The 23,335-nt window shown below is 43.4% G+C and overlaps 1 protein-coding gene across 1 annotated transcript; it reads right to left on the bottom strand.

Annotated features, from left to right (window-relative positions):
* Positions 1 to 15,575: 15,575 nt before the first annotated feature.
* Positions 15,576 to 23,071, bottom strand: LOC111156074 (ribosomal protein S15a). Its single transcript, XM_022516663.1, has 5 exons — positions 22,951 to 23,071; positions 21,751 to 21,888; positions 21,041 to 21,120; positions 16,927 to 17,012; positions 15,576 to 15,709 (listed from the first exon to the last, which is right to left on the bottom strand). Exons 2-5 carry the CDS (start codon positions 21,881 to 21,883, stop codon positions 15,616 to 15,618), a joined length of 393 nt encoding a protein of 130 aa, XP_022372371.1. The 5' UTR covers positions 21,884 to 21,888; positions 22,951 to 23,071; the 3' UTR covers positions 15,576 to 15,615.
* Between the last annotated feature and the right edge of the window lie 264 nt (positions 23,072 to 23,335).

The raw sequence follows: 23,335 nt of genomic DNA, 5'->3' as shown, positions 1-23,335 counted from the left end.
TAAATCTTTTTTTTTTTTTAGTCAATCCCATTTACAATTGCATCAAAACAATAAAATACTTAGGAATATACTTATTTAACCAAGGAGGTAAAAGACAGTACACTTTACAGTGTACTAGTACACTGTACACAGTACACTTTACAGGACACAGATGAAAGAAACTGAAGAAGACACAAATAAATGGAAAGGCATCCCATGCTCATGGATTGGAAGAACTGATATTCTCAAAATGTCTATTCTACCCAAAGCAACCTACAGATTTGATGCAATCTGTATCAAAATTCCAAAAACACTTTTAACAGAAATAGGAAAAAGAATCCTCAAATTTGTATGGAAGCACAAAAGATCCTGAATAGCTAAAGCCATCTTGAGAAAGAGCAAAGCTGGAGGCAGCACACTTCCCAATTTTAAACTCTTATTACAAACCTATAGTAATCAAAATAGTATGGAACTGGCATTAAAACAAACACAAGGGGCGCCTGGGTGGCTCAGTGGGTTGAGCCGCTGCCTTCGGCTCAGGTCATGATCTCAGGGTCCTGGGATCGAGTCCCACGTTGGGCTCTCTGCTCAGCGGGGAGCCTGCTTCCCTCTCTCTCTCTCTCTCTCTCTCTGCCTGCCTCTCCAATCTACTTGTGATCTCTCTCTCTGTCAAATAAATAAATAAAATCAAAAAAAAAAAAAAAACACAAGACCAGTGGAACAGAATAAAGAGTCCACGTACAAAGTCAACTTATCTTTGACAATGGTGCCAAGAACAAACCATAATTGGGGAAAGATTTTGGAAAGTAAGTTTTGGGAAAACTGGATAGCTATATGCAGAAGAACAAAATTGGGACTCTTAACCACTCACAAAAGTTAATGTGAAATGGATTAAAGACTTAAATGTAAGAGCTAAAACTGTAAAACTCCTCCATGAAAACAGAGAATAAAGCTCCTTGACATTAGTCTTGGCAGTGATTTTTTTGGCTAGGACACCAAAGACACAGGCAACAAGAGCAAAAAGAAACAAGTGGGACTACATCTAACTGAACAGCTACTGCACAGCAAAGGAAACAATCAACAAAATGAAAAGGCAATCTAAAGAATGGGAGAAAATATCGCCAACTATTTATCTGATCAGGGGTTAATATTTAATATACAGGGTTCATAAACTCAATAGCAAAAATAAAAATCTGATTTAAAATGGACAAAGGATTGGGGAGTATGGGTGGCTCAGTGGGTTAAAGCCTCTGCCTTCCGCTCAGGTCATGATCCCAGCGTCCTGGGATCGAGCCCCGCATAGGGCTCTCTGCCCAGCAGGGAGCCTGCTTCCTTTCCTCTCTTTCTGCCTGCCTCTCTGCCTACTTGTGGTCTCTGTCTGTCAAATAAATAAATAAAATCTTTAAATAAATAAATAAAATGGACAAAGGATGTATACAGACATTTTTCAAAGAAGACATACCGATGTCCAACAGGTACATGAAAATGTGTTCGACATCACTCATCCTCAGGGAACTGCAAATCAAAACCACACTGAGATATCACTTCACTCTGGTCAGAATGGCTGTTACCAAAAAGAGAAGAGAGAACGAATGTGCTTGAGGATGTGGAGGAAAGGGAGCCCTTGTCCACTATTAGATAGAATGTAAACTGGTACAGCCATTACAGAAAATGGTAGAAGGCTCCTCACAGAATTAAAAGTAGGACCACCATATGATCCAGCAATCCCACTTCTGGGTATATAACCAAAGGAAAGAAAATCATTATCTGGAAAAGATATGTACACTCCCATGTGCGTTGCGGCATTACTCACAATGGTGAAAATACGGAAACAACCTAAGTGTCCATCAATGGATGAATGGACAAAAGAAATGTGGTGTATATGCATATATAAAGGAATATTATTCAACCATTAGAAAGAAGAAAATCCTGCCATTTGCAACAATATGCATGAACCTGGAGAGCATTATGATAAATGAATAAGCCAAATATAAACTCTGTCTGGTATCACTTATATATGAAACCAAAAAATAAAAATAAAAAAAGTCAAACTCACAGAAAGAGAGTAGACTAGTGATTGTCAGAGCCCCAAGAGCATATATCAAATCATCATTTTGCATACATAATGGCCTAAGAGGAAGGAAAAGGAGGATAGCTGGCTGCGTTGCCCCCAAAAAGCCTACAGTCTGATGGGACAAATGGGACTGAATGGAAAGAAAATTAATTGAGCCTCATCTGTGGGCTTCCCAGACATGGCCCTTCAGCAAGTCTGGTTTAAACTGCATGTCAAGGGCAGTGGAGGGGTTTTTTGGTTTGTTTTTTGTTCTTCCTGATCAGCCTGGGCAGAGTATACCGGGTCATACCCAGTGCTCTGTTCTCTTTCTATTCGGTGTCCACTGACGCCAGGCCCCATCTCTGCTGAAGATGTGGCTTGTGTGACTACCTCAAAAACTGATAAATGGAAGAAAGGGGAGGGAGCACAAACTCTCACCCCCCAGCTGGTAAACAGAACTCAAGAATTCACCCCTGACTTTGCAAGGTCAAAGTCTCCCAAGAGCTGTTTAGAAGCTCCTAATCCATGAATGAAAGCTTAACTTCCTGCACAGACTAGAACAGCGGAAACAGAAGACTTGAGAAGGATCAACTACTGAGAGAATCCAGACACCCTCCACCACGGGAAATCCCACTTGTAGAATAAGAGGATTATTTGGCTGTGAAATTTGCTTAGTAATTGAACGCAAAACTTATTTTGATTCCCAGGGAAAAAGGCAGACATTAAGTAATGCAAATTCCCATTCAGCCAGAAGCCAAATAAGCAGAAAATGTGAATCACCAGATTCTCCCCACCACCCTCCCCCCACCAGACCCACATTCTATTTCAGGGTAAAGAAACAAAGGAAATCGACATCTCTGACATCTGGATTTTGCTCTAACAAGCAGACTGCCAGAATGGATTGGGGGGGGGGGGCTGCCCACACTTCCCATCTCTACCCGAGAGGCCCTCAGAATCACGTGCGGAGGACAAGCCACATCCTGCGTGTTGTCCTGTGAACTTCTCAGAACTTCTGAGGGCCAACGGGAGAGACTGGCTCTTGATCAGTAAACATGTGGTCAGTGCCCAGTGGGGGCGAAACACAGGGACTGAGGGACAGGGAGTGGCGTCAACTTGCCCAAAGGGGGCTGGGGCAGGATGAGGGAAGAGGTGAACAAATCTTGTTGTTTGTGTTCATTCTAAGAATTCACCAGTTCAACAGACAGCAGCAAAACAGGGTGTTCCTCGCTCCCCTTTCGAAGTGGGTTGACATGAGAGCTGGCGAAAGCCTCGCCTGTATGTTTGGGATCAGACATTCATAATAACCGCAGTTAGGACTTTTCTAAACATTCGTCCTGTGCCAGACACTGGACTGAGGACTTAGTATGTTCACTCATTTAATTCTAGTGATGAGCCCATGAAGCCAGAGCGGTGGTTAAGACAGAGGCCAAGGTCTGAATCTGCCTCCTCCAAATATGACCAAGTATCTTGCCTTCTCTGTGCCTCGATTTCCTCATCTGGAAAATGTGCATAGTCACAGTACCTACATCATAACACGGATACGAAAGTTAGATGATGAGTTATCACACGAGCAGTGTCTGGAACAGAGTAAGCAGAGTACGAGGGTGGCTGACATCATCCCCATCCCTTTCCACAAACAAGACAACAGAAGCTCCAAGGTAAGAAGGCTGCTGTCCTACTGTCATCAAGCCCTGCCCTCCTCCACAATTCCACTCCCACAGCAGCTAAGTTACCTTCTACAAGCCTGTCCTTCTGATGCCTCAGGAAATAGGGACATGACATCTTCTCTCTGCTCTGGGAGCAATCGTGCTGGAAGCACAGCTGGGCAAGGACCTCCTCTCCCCAGGCCTCTCCCCGGGCACCTCCCCACCTGCCCACACCACCGCCTCCTTGGCTGAAGTTGTGAGCTCCTGGGGGCTCTCGGCAGCTTCCCCGCCCCATGCTGCACTCAGGGCTAAGAGGCTACAGACAGGCAACCCCCTTCAAAGCAGCCCGCTGGCACTTTAACACCAAGACAGAACACAGCAGACACTCTGCCTCCGCATCACCCCACGTGTATACACTTATTCTAAACATGGTCCCATCCTCGCAGCCCCAAAAGATACCTTTATCTTTAGTGCAGAAAGGAAACAAGAGAGAGTGTGAGCTGGTAATTCAAGACTATCTGGGTTCACTTTTCCTCGATGCCATTCCTCCTTGTCCCCTCCACGCAGGAGGAAAAAAAGAAATGCTGGCTGTTAAAAAGAACTTATACAACATAATAGTACTCATTTACTTAAAAAATAGTTTTTGAGGAACTTTGATGTGCCAGTTACTGTCCCCAGTTCGGGACTCCAGCCCAGCTGACGGGAGCAGTGTCAGCCCGGTTTAGAAGAATCCTTCTAATACCTACAACAAACATTTCTTGTTATCTGAGGATGTGCTGCCATGTAATTTGAATTAACGTTAATAGTGACTTATCACCTCACTGGCCCACTACCCTACTGGCTCCCACGGGGTCTACACTTTCTGCAAAGTGCTCTTAAGTATTTCTGGGAGTCCCCAAGCGGTGCTTCACCTGATGCGTCAGGAGGCATCTGCTCCATGAGGGGCTGCCTCCGACACCCTGGGACCTTCTGGTATCAGGTCCCACAGCAATCTGGGAGAGCAGGAGAGCATGATTCTCTCTCCTCTTATGTGTCTTATACTCTATCGGAGGGCTCCCTAACGGGGCTTACAAATTTCAGAAAAACAGACTTTCAAAGTTTACATCCAACCCCTCTGTCCAGGAACAGATCTGGGAATGTCTCCAACAAGGGCTACACCAAAAGACAAGGCCAAATTCAGAAATACTACTTTTCTTGGATTAATAGGGCTGTCTGGTTCTTAGGCCTCTTCATGGTCCCACCTCCCCGCCATCTGTCAGACTTATCAAGACACATTTAAATCCCAGAGAGGACCCCAAAGATACCTGTAGAAAACTTCACTTACAAGAACATCCCCAGACCTCACCCCTCTTTGTGGCAGGCGGGGAAGACATCCATATTTTCAGGCCGTGCAGCACTTTTTTTTTTTTTTTTTAATTTATTGAGGTAAAATTCACATAACATAAAATGAACCATTTTAAAGTGTACAATTCAGTGGCATTTAGCACATTCATAATGTTGTAAGATCATTTCTATGTTCCAAAACATATCCGAATCCCAAAGGGAAATCCACACCCTTTAAGCAGGCGTCGTCCTCACTCCCTCCCCCCTCTTCCCAGGCCCCTATAACCACGAATCTGCTTTCTGTCTCTGTAGATGAACATGTTCTGGATGGCTCGTGTAAGTGGAATAACACGGAGCGTGACCTTCTGAGTCCGGCTTCTTTCACTGGGCGTGTTTTTGAGGTTCAGCTACGTTAGAGCATGCATCCGTGCTTCCTCCCTTCTTAGGACTGAAGTGATACTCCACTGTATGGACAGATCACATTCGGATTATTCATTTAAGTGGTTCCTATATTTTGGCTCTCCTGTGAATAGTGCTATGAACCTTGTATACAAGCATTTGTTTGAATACGTGTTTTCAACTCTTTGTAGGGATACAAAGAGTGTACCTCAGAAATTCCGTGTTTAACCACACTGTTTTCCGCAGTGGCTACACCATTTCACATTCCCAGCAGCAATGTCTGAGGGTTCCAATTCCCCACATTCTCACCAACACTTTTCTTTCCATTTTTCTATGATAGCCATCCCACTGTGCAGTGGTATCTTGTTGCGGTTTTGGCTGACATTTCCCTCACAATTAATGATGTTGAGCATCTTTTCATGTGTTTATTGGCCATTTGTATTATGTCCCCTTTGGAGAAATGTCTATTCAAATCCTCTACCCATTTTTAAATTACCTTGTCTTTTTGTGGTTATGACAGCCCATAATATATTCCCGGATACTAAACACTAATCAGATACATGACTTGCATTATCTTTCCCCATTCTGTAAGTTGTCCTTCACTTTCTTGATAGTGATAAAGATTTTCACCTGTGAGATGTATCCATTGTATCTATTTTATTATTGTTGTTGCCTGTGCTTTAGGGGTCATATCTAAGAATCCACTGCCAAACTCAAGGTCATGAAAACTTACCGTATTTTCTTCTAGGAGTTTACTTAGTTTTAGCTCTTATGTTTAGGTCTTTGACCCATTCTCAATATTAATTTTTGTATGTGATGTGAGTTCAAGGTCCAACTTTCTTTTGCACATGAATAACCACTTATCTTGGCACAACTTGTTGGAGACTATTCTTTCTCCATTAAATAGTCCTATCACCATTGTCAAAAATTACTTAACCATAGATGTATGGTATTTGTGTGTTTCTAGACTCTCATTCTATTGATCTACGTTTGCCTTTACTCTGGGACTCCCATTTATGCATGTTACATTCTTGTTGGTGTACCACAGGTCTCAGGCTCTAACCACTCTTCTTCATTCTTGTCTCCTTCTGCAGTGTGGGCTGAATAATCTCAACTGACATGTCTTTAAGTTCAAGGGTTCCTTCTCTTGCCTGCACAAAATCTACTACTAAGCCCCTCTGGCGAACAAATGTTTCATTTCAGTTATACTCTTCAGCTCCAAAATTTCTATTTGGTGTCTTTTCTAAATTCCTGTCTCTTTACTGATACTCTCTACATGCTGAGACATTGTTCTCCTGGTTTCCTTTAGCTCTTTGAGCATATTTAAGACCATGAGTTTAAGGTCCTTGTCTAGACCTTAGCTAGATACCTGGGCTGCCTCATGGGGTTTCTATATTTTTCTTTTTCCTCTGTGTAAAGCCGTAATTTCTTGTTTCTTCGAACAGCTTGTGATTTTTGTTGTTGTTGAATACTGGCTATTTTGAATACATGGCATCTCTGGAAGTCAGATTTTCCTTCCTCTCCAGGTTTACTGCTGCCTTTTACGGGTTCCTGTTGCTTGCCTGTGTGCTTACAGACTTCTCAACTATTTGTGTGAGGTCTGTGCTCTTTGCCACTGAGGTCTGTGTTCCTTCAGCTTATTGGATAGCTGGTATCTTGGCAGTTACCTTAAATATCTGGAGCCAAAAACAACAACAAAAAAAAGATTTGTTTTTTATTTTTTTTTTTTTAAGGAAAGAAAGAATACTCTCCTACATCTTTGCAAAATGGAACTGTGTCACAGCTAACTCGGTGAACACTTAGCATGGCTGCTTAGAATTCTGCCTCAGCTTCACTTCCTTTTCAAACAGAGCCCGAAGGCCAGCAAGAGATGAAAGCTTAGGGTCTTCTCAGGCCTTTGCTGAGTTTATGTCTCACTCTCTTGTTTGCATGTGGCTCTTTTCAATTCCCAGGCATACATGGAAGCTTTGAAAAGCTGTATTCCCAAACATAGCTCTGTCCCAACCTCTTCTTTGCCAGGCTTCTTGTCTATTACTTGTCCCAAGTGTTGCCCCAGGCTGCTGAAGCCAGTACCTGTGCCTTTAAATGTTTTCAGCAAATGCCCTCGCCAATGGGAATGCCCAGAGTGAAGAAAGAGAAGCCTTTCCACCTATCCTTGAGGGAGGAGCCGGACAGGCAGATACCCACAACCACATTCCTTGAAAGTTAAGTCCTATCTTGCTTCTTCCAGCACCAGCAAGCAGCACCAGACATTTGGGTGCCCACCCTCATGGCATTTAAAGTGCCACAGCACTCTCTCACCATAAAGCTGCAGCGTCTCTCTTCACCACGTTTCCCATTTTAGGTTTTCCACTAGATTCCGGAGTTCTTCAAAAGCGGATTCTGACAATATTGGTCAGTTCATGAATTGAACTGGGAGAGGGACAGACTTCTCTATTCTACCACTCTTGGTTGCCCAGCACTTTTGGAGCACTCTGTGTGTGGAGAAAATCCCTACACTGTGAGCCTAAAGATCCCCAGAGTGGAGGCCAGGGACTTGTTTTCCCCAGTCTCCCACCAGCCAGTAGTGCACTTAGATCCTATCAAGACTGGCCCTGCAACTCAGAATACATCAAAAAATAAATGTCTTAAGGAACACAGGCTGCTCTTGTCACTCGGGATCATATGCTCAGCACAGGCTCAGCATGACCTATAATCCTAAACATCTCATTTCATAACTAACACTGTTCGGGCCCCAAGGAATGTTCTCACCTCTTGCCCTAAAATCTCTCAACAAAAGGCAATTGTATCTGAAGGTCACAAAGGGGGTTGCAGCCTCTGCCAATGTTGTAGACAAACACTGTTTCAGAGTATAAGAAGGAAGTGTTGAAAACACTTAAGAGAAATGACAAATTAACTTAAATAACTTCAAGGGGCATGCATGCAACAGATTATAGCTTAACAGCAATGCTGAGCATCCATTTTTCAGCTTCTCCTCATGTATTATAAGCTTATTATAGCTGAGGAACATTCTACAATCTAAACAATTTATACCACTAATTTGTATGTAGGAGACCCAGACACAAGATGTGTGAAGTGACACCATTTCTTTACATTAACAACTAGACTGGCAATGAATACTAGAAATGCAAAGTTATGTAATATAAATATTATATAAGATTATTAATAAAGTTTTCAAAATATTTAAAATTTTCAGCTTTAAACAATTCTGATTTAAAACTTTGATACTGGGGCGCCTGGTGGCTCAGTGGGTTAAGCTGCTGCCTTCGGCTCGGGTCATGATCTCAGAGTCCTGGGATCGAGCCCCGCATGGGGCTCTCTGCTCAGCAGGGAGCCTGCTTCCTCCTCTCTCTCTGCCTGCCTCTCTGCCTGCTTGTGATCTCTCTGTCAAATAAATAAATAAATAAATAAATAAATAAACTTTGATACTGTATTTTGTGTTTTGTCCTATAATTTTAATACTTTTGAATATTTTAGAAAACTTTAGTTTATAAACATTAAAATTTTTAACATTAACTCTCACATTTTCTATAAAAATATATTCAAAATTCTTTATATGCTGAAGTTGTAAATTCTGAAAGCTACATTTTCTTTTATGTCCTTCAGGTTGTTACTGCCAATAGAACATAAATGACACAAAACTTTTGTAACAGCATATGCAGTGATTTTATGAAAGTGAAGGCAAGAGAAATAAATTTTAAGGAATAAATATGTAATAGTTTATAACTCATGAATGTCTTCATTTTATTTCTCTTGCAACTATTGCTGGCCCATCAACTTACTCAGATATATGCAACCATTAAATTGTTTTCTTGATATTCTGCCAACTTCATCACATAAAAAGATTTTGTTTGGGGTTTTGTTGTTATGAAGCTGTCAAGGTAGGAGAATAGAACATATTTTACTAAAAAGCTTGTTAGCTTGAATTGTACCTTTTAAATATATAGATATATGGCACATAGGCCTATTTTTGAACTTGTGCCCTGGCACTGTCCACCTGCAGTTGGGGTGTGAACTTCACAGAACACGGCTTCTCAACCTGGGGTGACTGCTCCTGGCAGGGGTATGTTACCATGCCTGGAGACAGTTCTGGTTGTCTCAAGGGCATCCCGTGTGGAGAGGCCACGAATGTTCCTAAACATTCTACAAGGCACAATGATAGGTTCCCCTCCACTCCTACCCCAACGAAGAATTATCCAACCCAAAATGTCCATAGTACCAAGGTTATTCTAGTAAGGGTGACAGAGAAACCTCAGGCTTCTGGAAATGGTAGGGGCAAAGAACTCAGGAGCATGTGAGGCATATGGGATCACAGAGGGAGCGGTGGTGTCTAGACAAAGCTGCAGCGGTTTTGCCAACAACGGGCCAGAGGTGGGAAAGAAATGCCATGCCTAACCACAAAGCCTCCAACCAATTCTCCGGCCCTTCCAGAGGCCTTCCTTCAATAAACTAGCTTGAGGGGCTTCTTTCTGTTCCTTGCAACAGAGAACACTGACTGCTAAAGCAGGTAGGACCACTATCCCAGCCCCCATTTGAGAGTTGACAAGATTGGGCCCCGTAACATCCCAGAGCACAGTAGTCAAAGTTGGAACTACAGCTCTATTCGTCTGTTTACAAATGAATGCCTAGAATTCAGCTCAAACCAGTAACTCTCAGCTCAACCAAGTACTTCTTTTTAAGTAAAAGAGGAGAATGTTATTTCTTGCTCACAAAATACAACATAGGAAGAGGTACAACACCATCTCAGGAAGTGCCCAGCCTCCAACACATAAAGACCTGCTCTAACTTATCTGTGCTGCTCTAGACAATCCTCTTTGTTATCGCCCAAGTAACTTTTTCCACATGGCAGAAATTATGACAACCAGGAGCACTAAATACTTTTACCTTACAATTTCTACCATTCCAGAGAGAAAAACTTCAGGTCTTCCAAGTTCAAAATGTCCTAAGGCATCTTCGACCTGGTTTGAGGTAGGTGCCCCATTCAGGGACTGAGTATCTGTCAAAGGGCTGGGGGTTGGGGATATTTAAGACCCCTGTGGACACTTTGGAAAATGGAGAGAGGTGGTTAATGGAAATAAATCACATTCAGAACGAGTGCTACAGTCCCCTCATATCCAGCCAAAGAATCCCTTTTATTATTCTGTATCCCATTCTATTACTTTTTGTAGTTCAGCAAACCCTTACCAAACCTAAATGTCAGAGGTAGCTTGTTATCAGGTGAGTAACAAACCCAAGTCATCGGGTCATTTTTTGCTCTTCCTACCTCCTACTGCTGGATGGCTGATCTCTGCATTGCCACTCTGAGGCCTGCAATAATGGAGCAGCTACTCCTCGGTACAGAAGAAACAGACACAGAAGTCTCCCACTAGCCACTAAAGGCTCCAGCTTGGAAGTAACAGACATCACTTCTGCTCACAGCAAATGCATTGGCCAGAACTGGTCACATGCAAACTGCACATGCGCACCAGGGAAGAACCTGAGTGTTTTGCAAACAGCTCCAATTTACCACTCCAGCATTTTACAAGCACTGTATGTCGTCTTTACAACCATCACAGGAAGTATTACTATTATCCCCATATTAAAGATGAAGAAACACACACACACAGGAAGGCCAACCAGCCAACGTCACACAGCTAGCGACTAAGGTCAGCATTTGATTTCCAAGTCCATTCTCCTAAGCACCCATTTTTTTTTTTTTACTGCCTCCCCTGGCTTGTGTTCTGTGTGGCGTTCAGCAATTTCATTGCTCATTAGATAACACAAACATAAGAAGGGGGTACCTGGATGCCAGGACAATGACCTTGTAAAGCGCCACATCCCACTCTATTCCTGATTCTTGGGTCCAGGAATTCTATGCACTCAGCATAGTATAGCACAGGCTCTAGAAAGGGCTCCCCTTAAAAAAAACCACATGCTCGGGGCGCCTGGGTGGCTCAGTGGGTTAAAGCCTCTGCTTTCGGCTCAGGTCATGATTCCGGGGTCCTGGGATCGAGCCCCGCATCAGGCTCTCTGCTCCGCAGGGAGCCTGCTTCCTCCTCTCTCTGCCTGCCTCTCTGCCTACTTGTGATCTTTGTCTGTCGAATAAATAAATAAAATCTTTAAAAAAAAAAAAACCCACATGCTCAAAAAAAGAGGAAAAAAAAAAAGGCATAGTCTCCACAGCTGTGAGGGTCAGAGAGGACTTTAAAACACGCCTACATTGGGGCGCGTGGGTGGCTCAGTGGGTTAAAGCCTCTGCCTTCGTCTCAGGTCATGATCCCAGGGTCCTGGGATCGAGCCCCACATCAGGCTCTCTGCTCAGCAGGGAGCCTGCTTCCCCTCCTCTCTCTCTGCCCGCTTCTCTGCCTACTTGTGATCTCTGTCTGTCAAATAAATAAATAAAGTCTTTTAAATAAATAAATAAATAAATAAAAACACGCCTACAACCCCCTTGACAGACTACATGCTGGCCATACAGAGATGGTCATGCACAGGTTCCCTCTGTGTAGAGGTCAATCTATTATAGGTTAACAAGCTCCAGTGAGGGCAGAGACTAGATGTTTGTACACCCTTGTACCCCAAATGACTACATACAGTAAACATCTCATAAATACTATGTTAAAGACCACAAGGCATGACAGAACTTAAGGACCAGGAAACAGCCTGACTTTGCCACTTTGTAGCATCCTGAACCAACAGCTTCACAACTCTTGTGCTTTACTTTTTTCACTTAACTAGAGCCAGTTAATAGTAGCCATGAATGGAATGTGGAATCATAAAGGTAAATGAGATGGTTTATGCAAAGCTTAGTTCCACACCTGGCATATAGTAAACATTCAGTGAGCACTAAAAACTATTACTCCTACGGCATTCATATTTTTAGGAGAAAAGATCAAGTTTAACAGCACATGTTCTTGTGGAGGAAGATTTATGGCGGAAGTGACTTTTTAAGCTGGCTTTTAGGAACATCTCCAGGGAACAGGCATTGGCCTGGGAACCTTAAGCAAAGACTGAGGTGTGGGACATAGGGGTTCGATTTAGAATTAGGATTGGTGGGTGTTTGGAAGAACAGCAGATTAGACTGAAAGCCAAGTGAGAATCAGATTTGGGATCTCCCAAAGCTTGCTTTCTTTGGGGTTAGGAGTGGAAACCAAACTCCCTAGCCTTCAGTGAAAAGTTAGTCTCTCAAATGTTGACCAGACCAAGTAAGACCCTCTCTCCCTTGCCCAGAGAACTCAGTGCTCTTCTACCTAGCATGTTAACTCACACTGCCCAGAGGTTAAGGCAAAACAGCCTTTAAATAAGAACATAGGATTTAATGACCATGAATACAGATGTTCTAGGTCATCTTTGGTAGTGGTGTTTGTGACTTAATTTTTTAGTTTCTCATCAACGGCTCTATGCTCTATGGAATCCCTCCAGAAAAATGCATGGTTATCAATCTGCATGTTCTTTTCAGAAAGTTCATCTCTGACATCGGTCTATAGATTTTAGGTTAAGAACACAGTCTGGATAGGTGCTGCAGCCCCTTTTAACACTGCCTCAAAGTGCATCATCAAGATGCTATCACTCCTCACCACCCTAACCCCCCTAACCTCGCCCTGCCTGTGGCAGTGGCAGGCTGGGAGGGAATGCTGGGTTCACACCACAGCAGAGGCAAGTCTTCCTGCCAGGAGGAACCTAAACTGTCTCCAGACCCTCAAACCTTGGAGTCTAGCCTGGGCCAACCAGCCCACAGGTCATGTGTACTGTAATCTATTTACTGGGTCTCAGAAATATCGGCTCAAGCCATCTGCTTCCCCATAAACACAAGGGACCTGTGCTGTTAAATCCATCAACTGGCCACCCAATTTTCCCAACCTTAGCACCTACTTTTTCCTACCCCTGACCACTTCAAAGGATACTGGATCCCCACTAAATGGTGGGGACTGAGGCACTTGGGTGGCTCAGTGGGTTAAAGCCTCTGTCTTCAGCTCAGGTCATGATCCCAGGGTCCTGGGATCGAGCCCCTGCTTCCCCCTCTGCCTCTCTGCCCACTTGTGATCTCTGTCAAATAAATAAAGAAAATCTTTTTTTTTTTTTTAATAAATAAATAAATGGTGGGGACCACTTTCTTGCCTATTTTAGTACCTAATTATCAGTTCCCAGGAAGATGAGGATTCAATCAAGATGTACTTACTGAACCATCCACTGTGCCAAGCCCGTTATGGGAGAGATACAACAGTAAACAAAATGTGACCTATCTTCCAAGAGCTTAGAATCTTAATTAAGAGAACTATCAATAACCAGCTCTTTGAAAATTCTTCTGAATTCACTTCACCTGTGTCTTGATAAATTCAACTGCATATATCACTGTCAAGTACTAATTAACTGTACTTTACATAATCTCACCTTTCCCCTAACAACTATTAAGTAGGTTTTCTATTATTCCCATTATGCAGATGAGGAAATCAAAACTACTTAGCAGAAAAGCAAACTTAATTTCTGGTCTGCTAAACCCCTAAAGCCTACGTTAATTATGCATGGTTGTCCAAATAATAGAGCACCAAACCCAGACACACTTGTCTACTGGCTTTCTTCTAACATTTTACCTAGTGAGGCCTACTAATCAGGGCCATTTCTTACACCTCTAAGGCCAGTCTTGGCATTCCTAGCTAGTTTCCACATTTTAGAATAACCCGTTTCAGAAAGTGACATTACTGAATGCCCGCCATGCCCCAACCCTGGGCTATTTCAAGTGTGCTCTCATTGAGCATCACCATGGAGTAATTTCTCTCTTTTTACCTAACACGGGGAGTCCCACAGAAGTTGTCACATGCCAGAGAGGACCTTACAACCAGGCTAGTGCTAATTTAACATCCCTACTCGGACTGAGATACCAGAGTGTTAAAAACTGTCTGACCTACCAGAAAGTCAGAAATAGTCTTCTAGATGAGTAATCAAAACAATCAAATCAGTGAAAAGTGTCCTTTTCTGAAAAGGGAAAAAAAAAAAATCTATCAAACCTATACATCCAACAGCGTTTAGTACCTCACATCCTATTTGACATTAGACTTCCTGGAATCAGGGCTGCAATCTGGCAGTCTTTTTTTTTTTTTTTTTAACTTTGCCTCACTTGACTAAAAGACAGTAAGAGTAGTTGCTGTCTTTTTTATAAGGCTGTGAGCTGCCCCATTCATCCCACTCCCCTGCCTGGCAAATTTAGCTGACCAGGTGAACAATGACCTATCGAGGCTCTCATCCAAGCTTCCCTTCTCCTTGGCCAGACTCAGACCTTCCAAGAATCAATTCTAACCTGTGCTGTCCAACACGAACACCAGCTAAATGCAGCTATGAAAGTGGCTAGTCCCAATTAAAATGTGCTTTAAGTGTAAATAAATGTCTAGTATACATAATTTCAGAGACTTATTACAAAGTAAAATTCCATTATCTTATTAGCAACGACATGTTTAAAGTCTATCATTTTGAACACTAGTGTTATTAAAAAAACCAATCCAATTGTTTAATAGTTTTATATAGCCACTCTAAGGTTAGAGCATACATGTGGCTCTTGTTCCATTACTGGACAGCAAGGCTTACAGAGGGCAGTGGAACCCACAGAAGCTCGCCCTCCCCTCTTCAGTGGTTGAGTTCGTTACAAGCATCCCTCAGGTGAAGTGGCCCAGCAAACTAATTCTTCTCAATTCCATAAATATAGTGACATGTTTACAGTCAAAACTAGTTTTTAAAAGGTTTCATTTTTCTAACTGACATCTTACACATATTACTAAAATGTTACTAATACGCCATCCAAATTTACTGAGATGCATTAGTGATCTGTGGGCTCTGTTTCCTGCCTGCTTCCTTATGAGCACTTACACAGTTCTATAGCCAGGCCATATTTCTTGGGCAGTTAACAACAGTGCATGAAAAGTGTACTGTCAGGCTAAAAACAGGAAAGGCACCACTCCTTCCAGGGTTAATCTAAGACTCCAGAAGGGAAAGCATCACCACCTGGACCCCAAACCAGATTCAGCCAGATATAATCTCCTCTGGCGAGCCATGAGCATGATGATGTGAATTAGCACAAGTCAAGACTTCCTCCTCCTTCACTTCAGGGAAATAGCATTTCTCAATTAACACAAAGGCTGCATACTGCTCCAGACGCTCTTGCTAACTCTGCTGTAAAGTTCAAAATGACCAAGTGAAGCACCAGAGTCCATTGAGGCATTTTATTTGCACGTATGTATTACATCCCTAGAAAAAGAATCCCAGGATTTTCCCTCCTGTGTGTTTTCGTCTTGCTTCTTCATGGTCCATGATGCCAGCTGAAGTTGTCAGTACAATGAAACTATGGAGAGTTAAAAAAGAAAATGCTGGTGAGTTTTTCCTAAAAATAGTTCAACACAGAGCGGCTTTCTTGTACAGAAAAAGACCAACATTCCTAAGTGCTTAAGACGCTTTCCCACAATAGGACGCAGGGACTAACGTTGCCTACTCAGGCTGGCAGTGCAGGCATGGCTCCTGGAACCCAAAGACCCAAATCCGAAGACCTCAGCTACACAACACACTCACAGCCCTGCCCTGGGCTAACACTGAGAAACAACACTGTTAAGCTTAACAGAAAACAAAGACAACACCTTTAACCTCAAGATGTCACTTTCTGTTTTCAGGTTAAGGAGACGGAGTTTAAAGCAATAAAGTGTTGATATAAACTTGACTCAATTGTTTCTGCCACTTATATGATCACAGGCAAGCTACCTGTAAAGAGACAGTCAGATGGACAATGGAAATGCCATTTGGCCTGGCTACCTCATAGGGATCAAGGTAAGACACATAAGGTGGTATGCCAACTCTGAGGCATTAAAATTGGTATCGTAAGTACAATCAAAAATGACTCACTCATAACACTATACCTGTAACAACGTTAACTATGAAGTGGGAGTAAATTCAACCACATCACCAACCATATGATTGGGGTGGGGGGGCTAACTTAACCACAAACAGATAAACACTTACTGTGTTGTGTCAGATACTAAAGTTCTTTATCAGAATTAAACCACATAATATAAGAGAATTATTACCATTTTTACAGATAAAAATGATTATGTAAATATCAATATGTAAATGATATGAAGAAACCAAGGCCATGAGATACCAAGGCCTCACAGCTTTAAGGTAGAAAACCAAGGATGTGAACTCCAACTCTTACCAAGAGTGAAGAAATTGAGTTTCTCCAGAGCCTAGGGTTCAGAAGTGATTCCAACCATATAACGGGATCACAATGAACATATAGTATCAACTATAAGCACTGAGCCAAAAGAGCAGACATTAAAAAGGACATAAATCTGCTGTCTCTCAGTCAGCCTGGACTCTCACAGGTCTCTCAGAACCTGAAGCCTAGTACATGAACACCTAAGAACTAATCCTTGAGTTAAGATGGTTGGAGATGGAGACAATTACTACTATAACAGTAAAAACCCAACAAACAAAAACTCAGCTCAAGTCACACTAAATAGACAGCAATCTTTAGCATTAATTTCTTTTAAATGAGGAAAACTGACTCACCCAAACTGGCGGGACGGGAGCAGGTTATTCTGCCATTTTTCTAGATCTTTCAGTTGTACATCAAATCTGGGGCTGATCACTCCACACTGTAAAAGCATAACAGAAAACACTGTTCACATCTTAGCAGTAAAAGAAAACCTTAGTACACAACAGCATTTACATCTGAATAGTATACAAACCAGCCAAATCAACATTTCATGGTTAACTATTCTGTGCCACCTTGATATAAATGTCATTTGAAAAATATACTGAGGGGCGCCTGGGTGGCTCAGTGGGTTGGGCCTCTGCCTTCAGCTCAGGTCATGGTCTCACGGTCCTGGGATCGAGTCCCACATCGGGCTCTTCGCTCAGTGGGGAGCCTGGGTCCCCCCTCCCCCCACCTACCTCTCTACCTACTTGTGATCTGTCAAATAAATAAATAAAATCTTAAAAAAAAAAAGGAAGAAAAATATACTGAAATAGGATTATGCCTGCCTAGGGAAAGAAAAGTATTTAGAAAAGTCACACATGATGTGACGAGCACTGCGTGTTATACTGAACTACTGAATCACTGAACCAATGATGTACTCTACCTTGGCTACTTGAATTTAAATAATTTTTTTAAATATGCAAAAAGAAAAAAAAAAGTCAAGAGTAGTCGCGCCTGGGTTGGCTAAGTTGGCTAAGCAGCCTGCCTTTGCCTCAGGTCCTGATCCCACAGTGATGGGATCAAGCCCCCTGTCAGCTGAGAGCCTGCTTCTCCCTCTCTGCCTGCTGATCCCCCTACTTGTGCTGTCAAATAAATAAAATCTTCAAATTAAAAAATATAAATAAATGAAAAGTCAACAGAGGAGGGAGAACACAAGGCAATGCATGGAAAGGTCAGGTTCACAGTGTGTATCTCTATGGGCTAGGGAGCTGTCCCAAGACAAATGGCCAGATTTTAAAGAGGTAAGATACCAAGCCTTCGACAAACCTGTAGTCAAACTTTTTTTTACACGGTAAGCCTGAGATGAATGTGGAGGGTCTCAAATCCTTCACTCATAAGCCAAAAATGCAAAGTATTCAAAGTATTAGAATTTAAAAAAAAAAAATTCTACAGACACTAAACTAAAATCTAAAAATTGGCTGGTATTCCTCATCAGCAAACTACCCCGATAGAGTTACAACCCCAGGCCAAATTTTCCAAACTAATCTGGCAAAATGGGTGAAAGGCAGAAGGAGCAGATTCTTAGTTATCCCACCTGTCTGCTACCGGGACAAAGCAACAACTATCTTCCAATGTGAGAACTCTCCATAAGGGCCAAAGTACTCACAAGGGCCAAAGTACTCACTCTAATCACTGAATTATACGAAAAGTCTAAAACACAATAAATGTTCAAACATCTACCAACAGGCTATCTGCACTTACTCTAGTCTCATTCAAAGTCTCTGACTAGATCAACAGGGTTTACAAAGTCAAAGCCAAGGGAATCAAAAGACTCCTTCATTAGAGATAAACATGACCCCCCCCACAGCCCTACTCTACAAATCACTAATATACTTCAAAAGTATCACTGCATAAAGGTTCCTGCTACTTATATACCAGAAATGGACCATGTGAAAACACTCAGGATTAGTACCACTGAAGTAAGTGTAAACTCCAGAGAAGAAAGCAGGTATGAGACACTTGTGTGCCCACATTCACAAAAGTCCCAAAATGCCTAACAGGAGACTATGAGGTTAGAACTTACTCAAATCTTTAAAACAGTTAAGACGTCCAGAGGCAGATCTGAACCCAAAGCAACTGAAAATGGCCCAAATCCCCTAAGTCAGGAGGCCCACTCAGGCTCTCCTTTTCATAACATGATCTTGACAGCTATGGTGTCACTTAATTGTCAAAGGCAATCCCACAATACAGATGTAGGAATAGGGAAATGCAGTCCTTTCTCCAAGCAAGCTAAATGGTAGAGTTTCTGAGGCTTCCACTCCACTCCACCACACCCGGGCTTTTATTTATTCCAGCAAAATCCCTCACTCAGCTAATAGAATTAAACCTTTCCCAAACCAGCATTCTTTTTTTTTTTTTTAATATTTATTTTACAAGTAGGCAGAGAGGCAGGCAGAGAGAGAGAGAGGAGGAAGCAGGCTACCTGCTGAGCAGAGAGCCCGATGCGGGACTCGATCCCAGGACCCTGAGATCATGACCCGAGCCGAAGGCAGAGGCTTTAACCCACCGAGCCACCCAGGTGCCCCCAAAACCAGAATTCTTATCTAACTTCTAACACTACCTTACTTCTCAGCCCCACTAAATTTCCACAGTATGGGATATATCCATCTCTTGCATGAAGGTAACTGAGGAAACAATGTCCTACAAAGGAGGAAAACTCAACTTTAGAGAAACTGAAAACTGAAGTTTGTTCTGGCCAACCAAAGTCAAACGGCTAGGGGTGCCTGGGTGGCTCAGTTCGCTGAGCATCTGCCTTTGACTCAGGTCACCTGAGATGGAGCCCAGAGTTGGGCTCTCTGCTCAGCAGGGAGCCTGCTTCTCCCTCTGCCCTCTGCCTCTACCCACCCCCCTCACTCTCTCTCCTCTCAAATAAATAAAATCTGCGGGGGGGGGGCGGGGGGAGCTAAGGAGCAGGGTCTGGATTTCAACTACCTCTTAGCCAGAATATTTCAAATTACTTTACCACAGAACAAGGATACCCATAAAGGATTTCCACTTGAGAAATACTCTGTTCAAACTTATTTCTCATGTTTTACATATAGTTGAATGGGTGCATGCACATGACTTACCCAACTTAAGTTTTTTGGGTTTTGTGGGTGTTTTTTTTTTTTAAACATCAAATCAGTCTTCCGCAGGACAGATTTAAGATGTTCTATCAACTACATACTGGAACCAGCTCCCCCACTGGTTACCAACTAGTTGGGAGACCTTGAGGATAACTCCTATCTCAGCATCTCAACTCCTAAAATTAGGAAAAAACACATCCTTTACGGGGCGCCTGGGTGGCTCGGTGGATTAAGCCTCTGCCTTCAGCTCAAGTCATGGTCTCAGGGTCCTGGGATCAAGTCCCACACATCGGGCTCTCTGCTCAGTGGGGAGCCTGCTTCCCCCTCTCTCTCTGCCTACTTGTGATCTCTGTCAAATAAATAAGTAAAATCTTAAAAAAAAAACAAAAAACACATCCTTTTCTACTTCAAGAACACACTGTGAGGGTCAGAGTGACTAGAACAAAACAAAACACGGTCTCATAATTTACCTGAAAATTCTTCTAATCCCTCAGAAAAACTTCACACCCAGTAGTTTTCATCTAATATTAGGTATCAATCCGCACATCAACAAAGTTCCCTATACAGAGAAGCAACTTTGTAAAACAAACCGGTGGACCAGAGAATAACCTTACCAATCAATCTGGCCCCTGCCACTAACCACGACTCATTTCTGGGCCTGTTTTCCCCTCATCTGTGTTGGACCACAGGATGTCAGGCTCCATGTAAATCTAAAAGCTAGAGACCTGAACACAAAAAGCAGGGGAGCAATTCAGGGACCCTACCTTGTTAGAGACACCTATCCCCAAAATACATGCAGTAAGTTTAGCCACAAAGTCAAAAGATCAAACAGATCCACTAGGGTATGCCGACAAGTCAAACCGAAAGGGAGTACAAAACTCCCATACAGACAGCAACACAGCCCGCAACAGCAAAAATGCAGGTATTAATATTGTTAGAGAACCACATTCAGTCACTAACACAACTAATAAAATCAACATAAAATCACCGAGAGGAGGAACGAAGTTATTTACAGCCCTGCCACATCACAAGTTCAAGCCAGTGGGTGAGCAGCAGACCATCCAGTATTCAAACAAAATCCTTTCACCGCACCCAAAAGCAACTCCCCTCAGATAACCCACACTCCACAAACATTACAATGTCAACTAACAATGTGGAGCAAATACAACCCTGGAGAACAAATCAATTAAAATGTGATATAAAAATTAATGATTTTAATCAACTCCCTTTTTTTTGCTTTTACCCAGACAGAGCAAGCACACCACTAATTTGGTTTTACAAGGGAAATTACAACATGTTTAACACCATGAATGATAATTCTTAAGAAGAATCTTCTATGTGGAAAATAAACAATTCTTACCTTGTTCAACCTGCCTGTGAGGTTCACAACAATCTTCCCCGCTCTGTGATCATCAATGATTTCAAATTCGCCAATGTAACCTACAGAACATAAATGGCTGTATTAAAGGGCAGATGGGAATTTCAGAGACCTAAGTATTTATGCTGGAGTATTCCCACTTTGCCTACTAGATGCTTTCACATCATCGCAGTGACTGTTTCTCTAATCGGTTTAGGCAAAGACAGTTGCTCCAAACCAAAATTTGTATAGCCTAGTATTTTAAACTTGGGGGCCAACACCCAAAAACAACCCCCTCTGCAATTCTAACAGGGAGATTATTTTCCCCTTGCTCCTCGCAAAGGCTGCTTTGTGCCCAAGACATAGAACAATTCTCCTTTCCATTCCAAAGCCCTTAGAAGAGCTCAGGACACGTTCAGGGGCATGCTGCAGCCGCAGTATTACACAAAAGTGGCCAGGTGAGCTCTCAAACTACTAGCAGAGCAACAGTCACAAACTTCCTCCTCCCTTCAACAGTCCTAACTTCCTCGGTGCTTTCCTGACTAGCTTCTGTCCAAGCTATCCCGCCTACAGTCTAATCCACCTGCCTTAGTTGCCCAGTATGACTGCCATCACTGCCCCCCATCTTCCCAGTCCTCTCCTGCACACTTCGTTTCTACAAAACTTCCTTTAATATCCTCCCATGAAAACACAAGACACAGCAACACACTTACCGTGCTTCATCATCACAGTGAGAAACCGGACGATGACTTTGGAGCACGGCCTAATAAGAACCTGGCGTTTGCCTCTCTTTTCAGCATTGTTGATGCTCTTGAGAGCATCTGCCAGGACATTCATGCGCACCATTATGGCTGTTCAGGGAAGGAAAAAAGAGTGTTTTACCGGCATTCTCAACCTCAAAAGGCACCCATCATTCCAGTGCGAACACCTCCTTTCCTTTCGGCCTCTATCATAAAGTTTTCCTATCTCTAAGCAGGCAGGTCCCCGAGCGCAATGGCAGCTACCAAAACAATATAAGCTACTACGGTGGGTCGGTTATTCAAAACGGGGGCCTGAGAATCACTGGGCACATTTTCCCAACTTCTCAAATCCGGCAGCACCTGTACTTCTCACGTTGTCCTCTCAGTTAACCAACGCAATGTCAGCCTCGTCCTAACATCCAAAGGACACCACTGTCACTAACACAACTAATAAAACGCCCGTTCTTGAGCCAGCGACAAACGTGCCCCGATGGCAACCGTTCCACAGTGGCAAGGAGGAACTTTTTACGTGCACCAGACTCGACTCCACCCTTATGGGCACCAAATCCAAGACACTCCAGTAACGCTGGGAGAAAAAGGATGGAGACCAAAGCATGCTTCAAGCTCCAACTCTAAGGATCCAACCTGCTTCCTCAAGCCCAATCAAGTATCAAGGGAAACCCTGGAGCCCACAAGACCCAGGTTAGTTCCCAGCAAGCTGCCATCCCAGGCAGAATGCAGTCTTCCCTGCTAAGTGGCCTCAGCATCCTAAGCAAGCTCACAGAACGGCAATAGTAATGGGAAGCTGCACAGACCATCGGGGCCCCCCAGCCCCGATGCTTCCCGCCGCCCAGAGGCAAGGTGCTGCCTCAACCACTGAGAGGAGGTCCTGCAGCCGCCAAGTTGGGGCTACCGCCTCTCCGAACGGTCGACAGCGCTCTGGTTCCCGCCAGTGCTGCGGCCTGCGCTTCACAGGCCGGCCTCCCCAAAGTGCAGAGCGTGGGGCGGACGGGCATGACTCTCCCCGACGCCTGCCCAAACCCCGGCAAAAGCAGAATCCTCGGCCCAAAAGGACCCTGGCATCATCAGAGAGCTCCGAAATGGAGGCTCAGACCGCAGGATGGCCCAGATAGCCAACGGATGATGTTCAGTCCCTCAGAGAGAGACACTCACCGGCAAAGAAAGATGGCGGAAAGAGAACGGGAGGGGCAAGCGCACGGAGTTATGGGAAGCGGGTGGCCTATCGCGAGACTTTAAAAGGCGAGCCAAAAAAAATACTTCGCCTGGTGGAAGAAGGCGGATGAAGGGGTTGAGCCTCTTAAGGGGTGAGACGTGGAGAGTCGATAGAATCAACCGCTCCAGGAGAGATGAAGGGAGAAGGAGAGGTTAACTTCCTTCTGGCACTAAATCTGTAAAAATGAAACTGAAAAGGGCCCTAGATATTTGCTAACTTCGGTTGTAATAAGCGCTTACCATTTAGAATAAATTTTTATATTTGGGTTTTTATAGTTGCGGGTCTGAAAGGACCCGCATAAATCGATAACTGCCTCTGTAGGGG

This window comes from Enhydra lutris, unplaced genomic scaffold (assembly GCF_002288905.1).
Source record: "Enhydra lutris kenyoni isolate GAN:26980312 unplaced genomic scaffold, ASM228890v2 scaffoldscaffold45, whole genome shotgun sequence".
Taxonomy (NCBI): Eukaryota; Metazoa; Chordata; class Mammalia; order Carnivora; family Mustelidae; genus Enhydra; species Enhydra lutris.
This window is presented reverse-complemented; position numbering and strand designations above follow the sequence as displayed.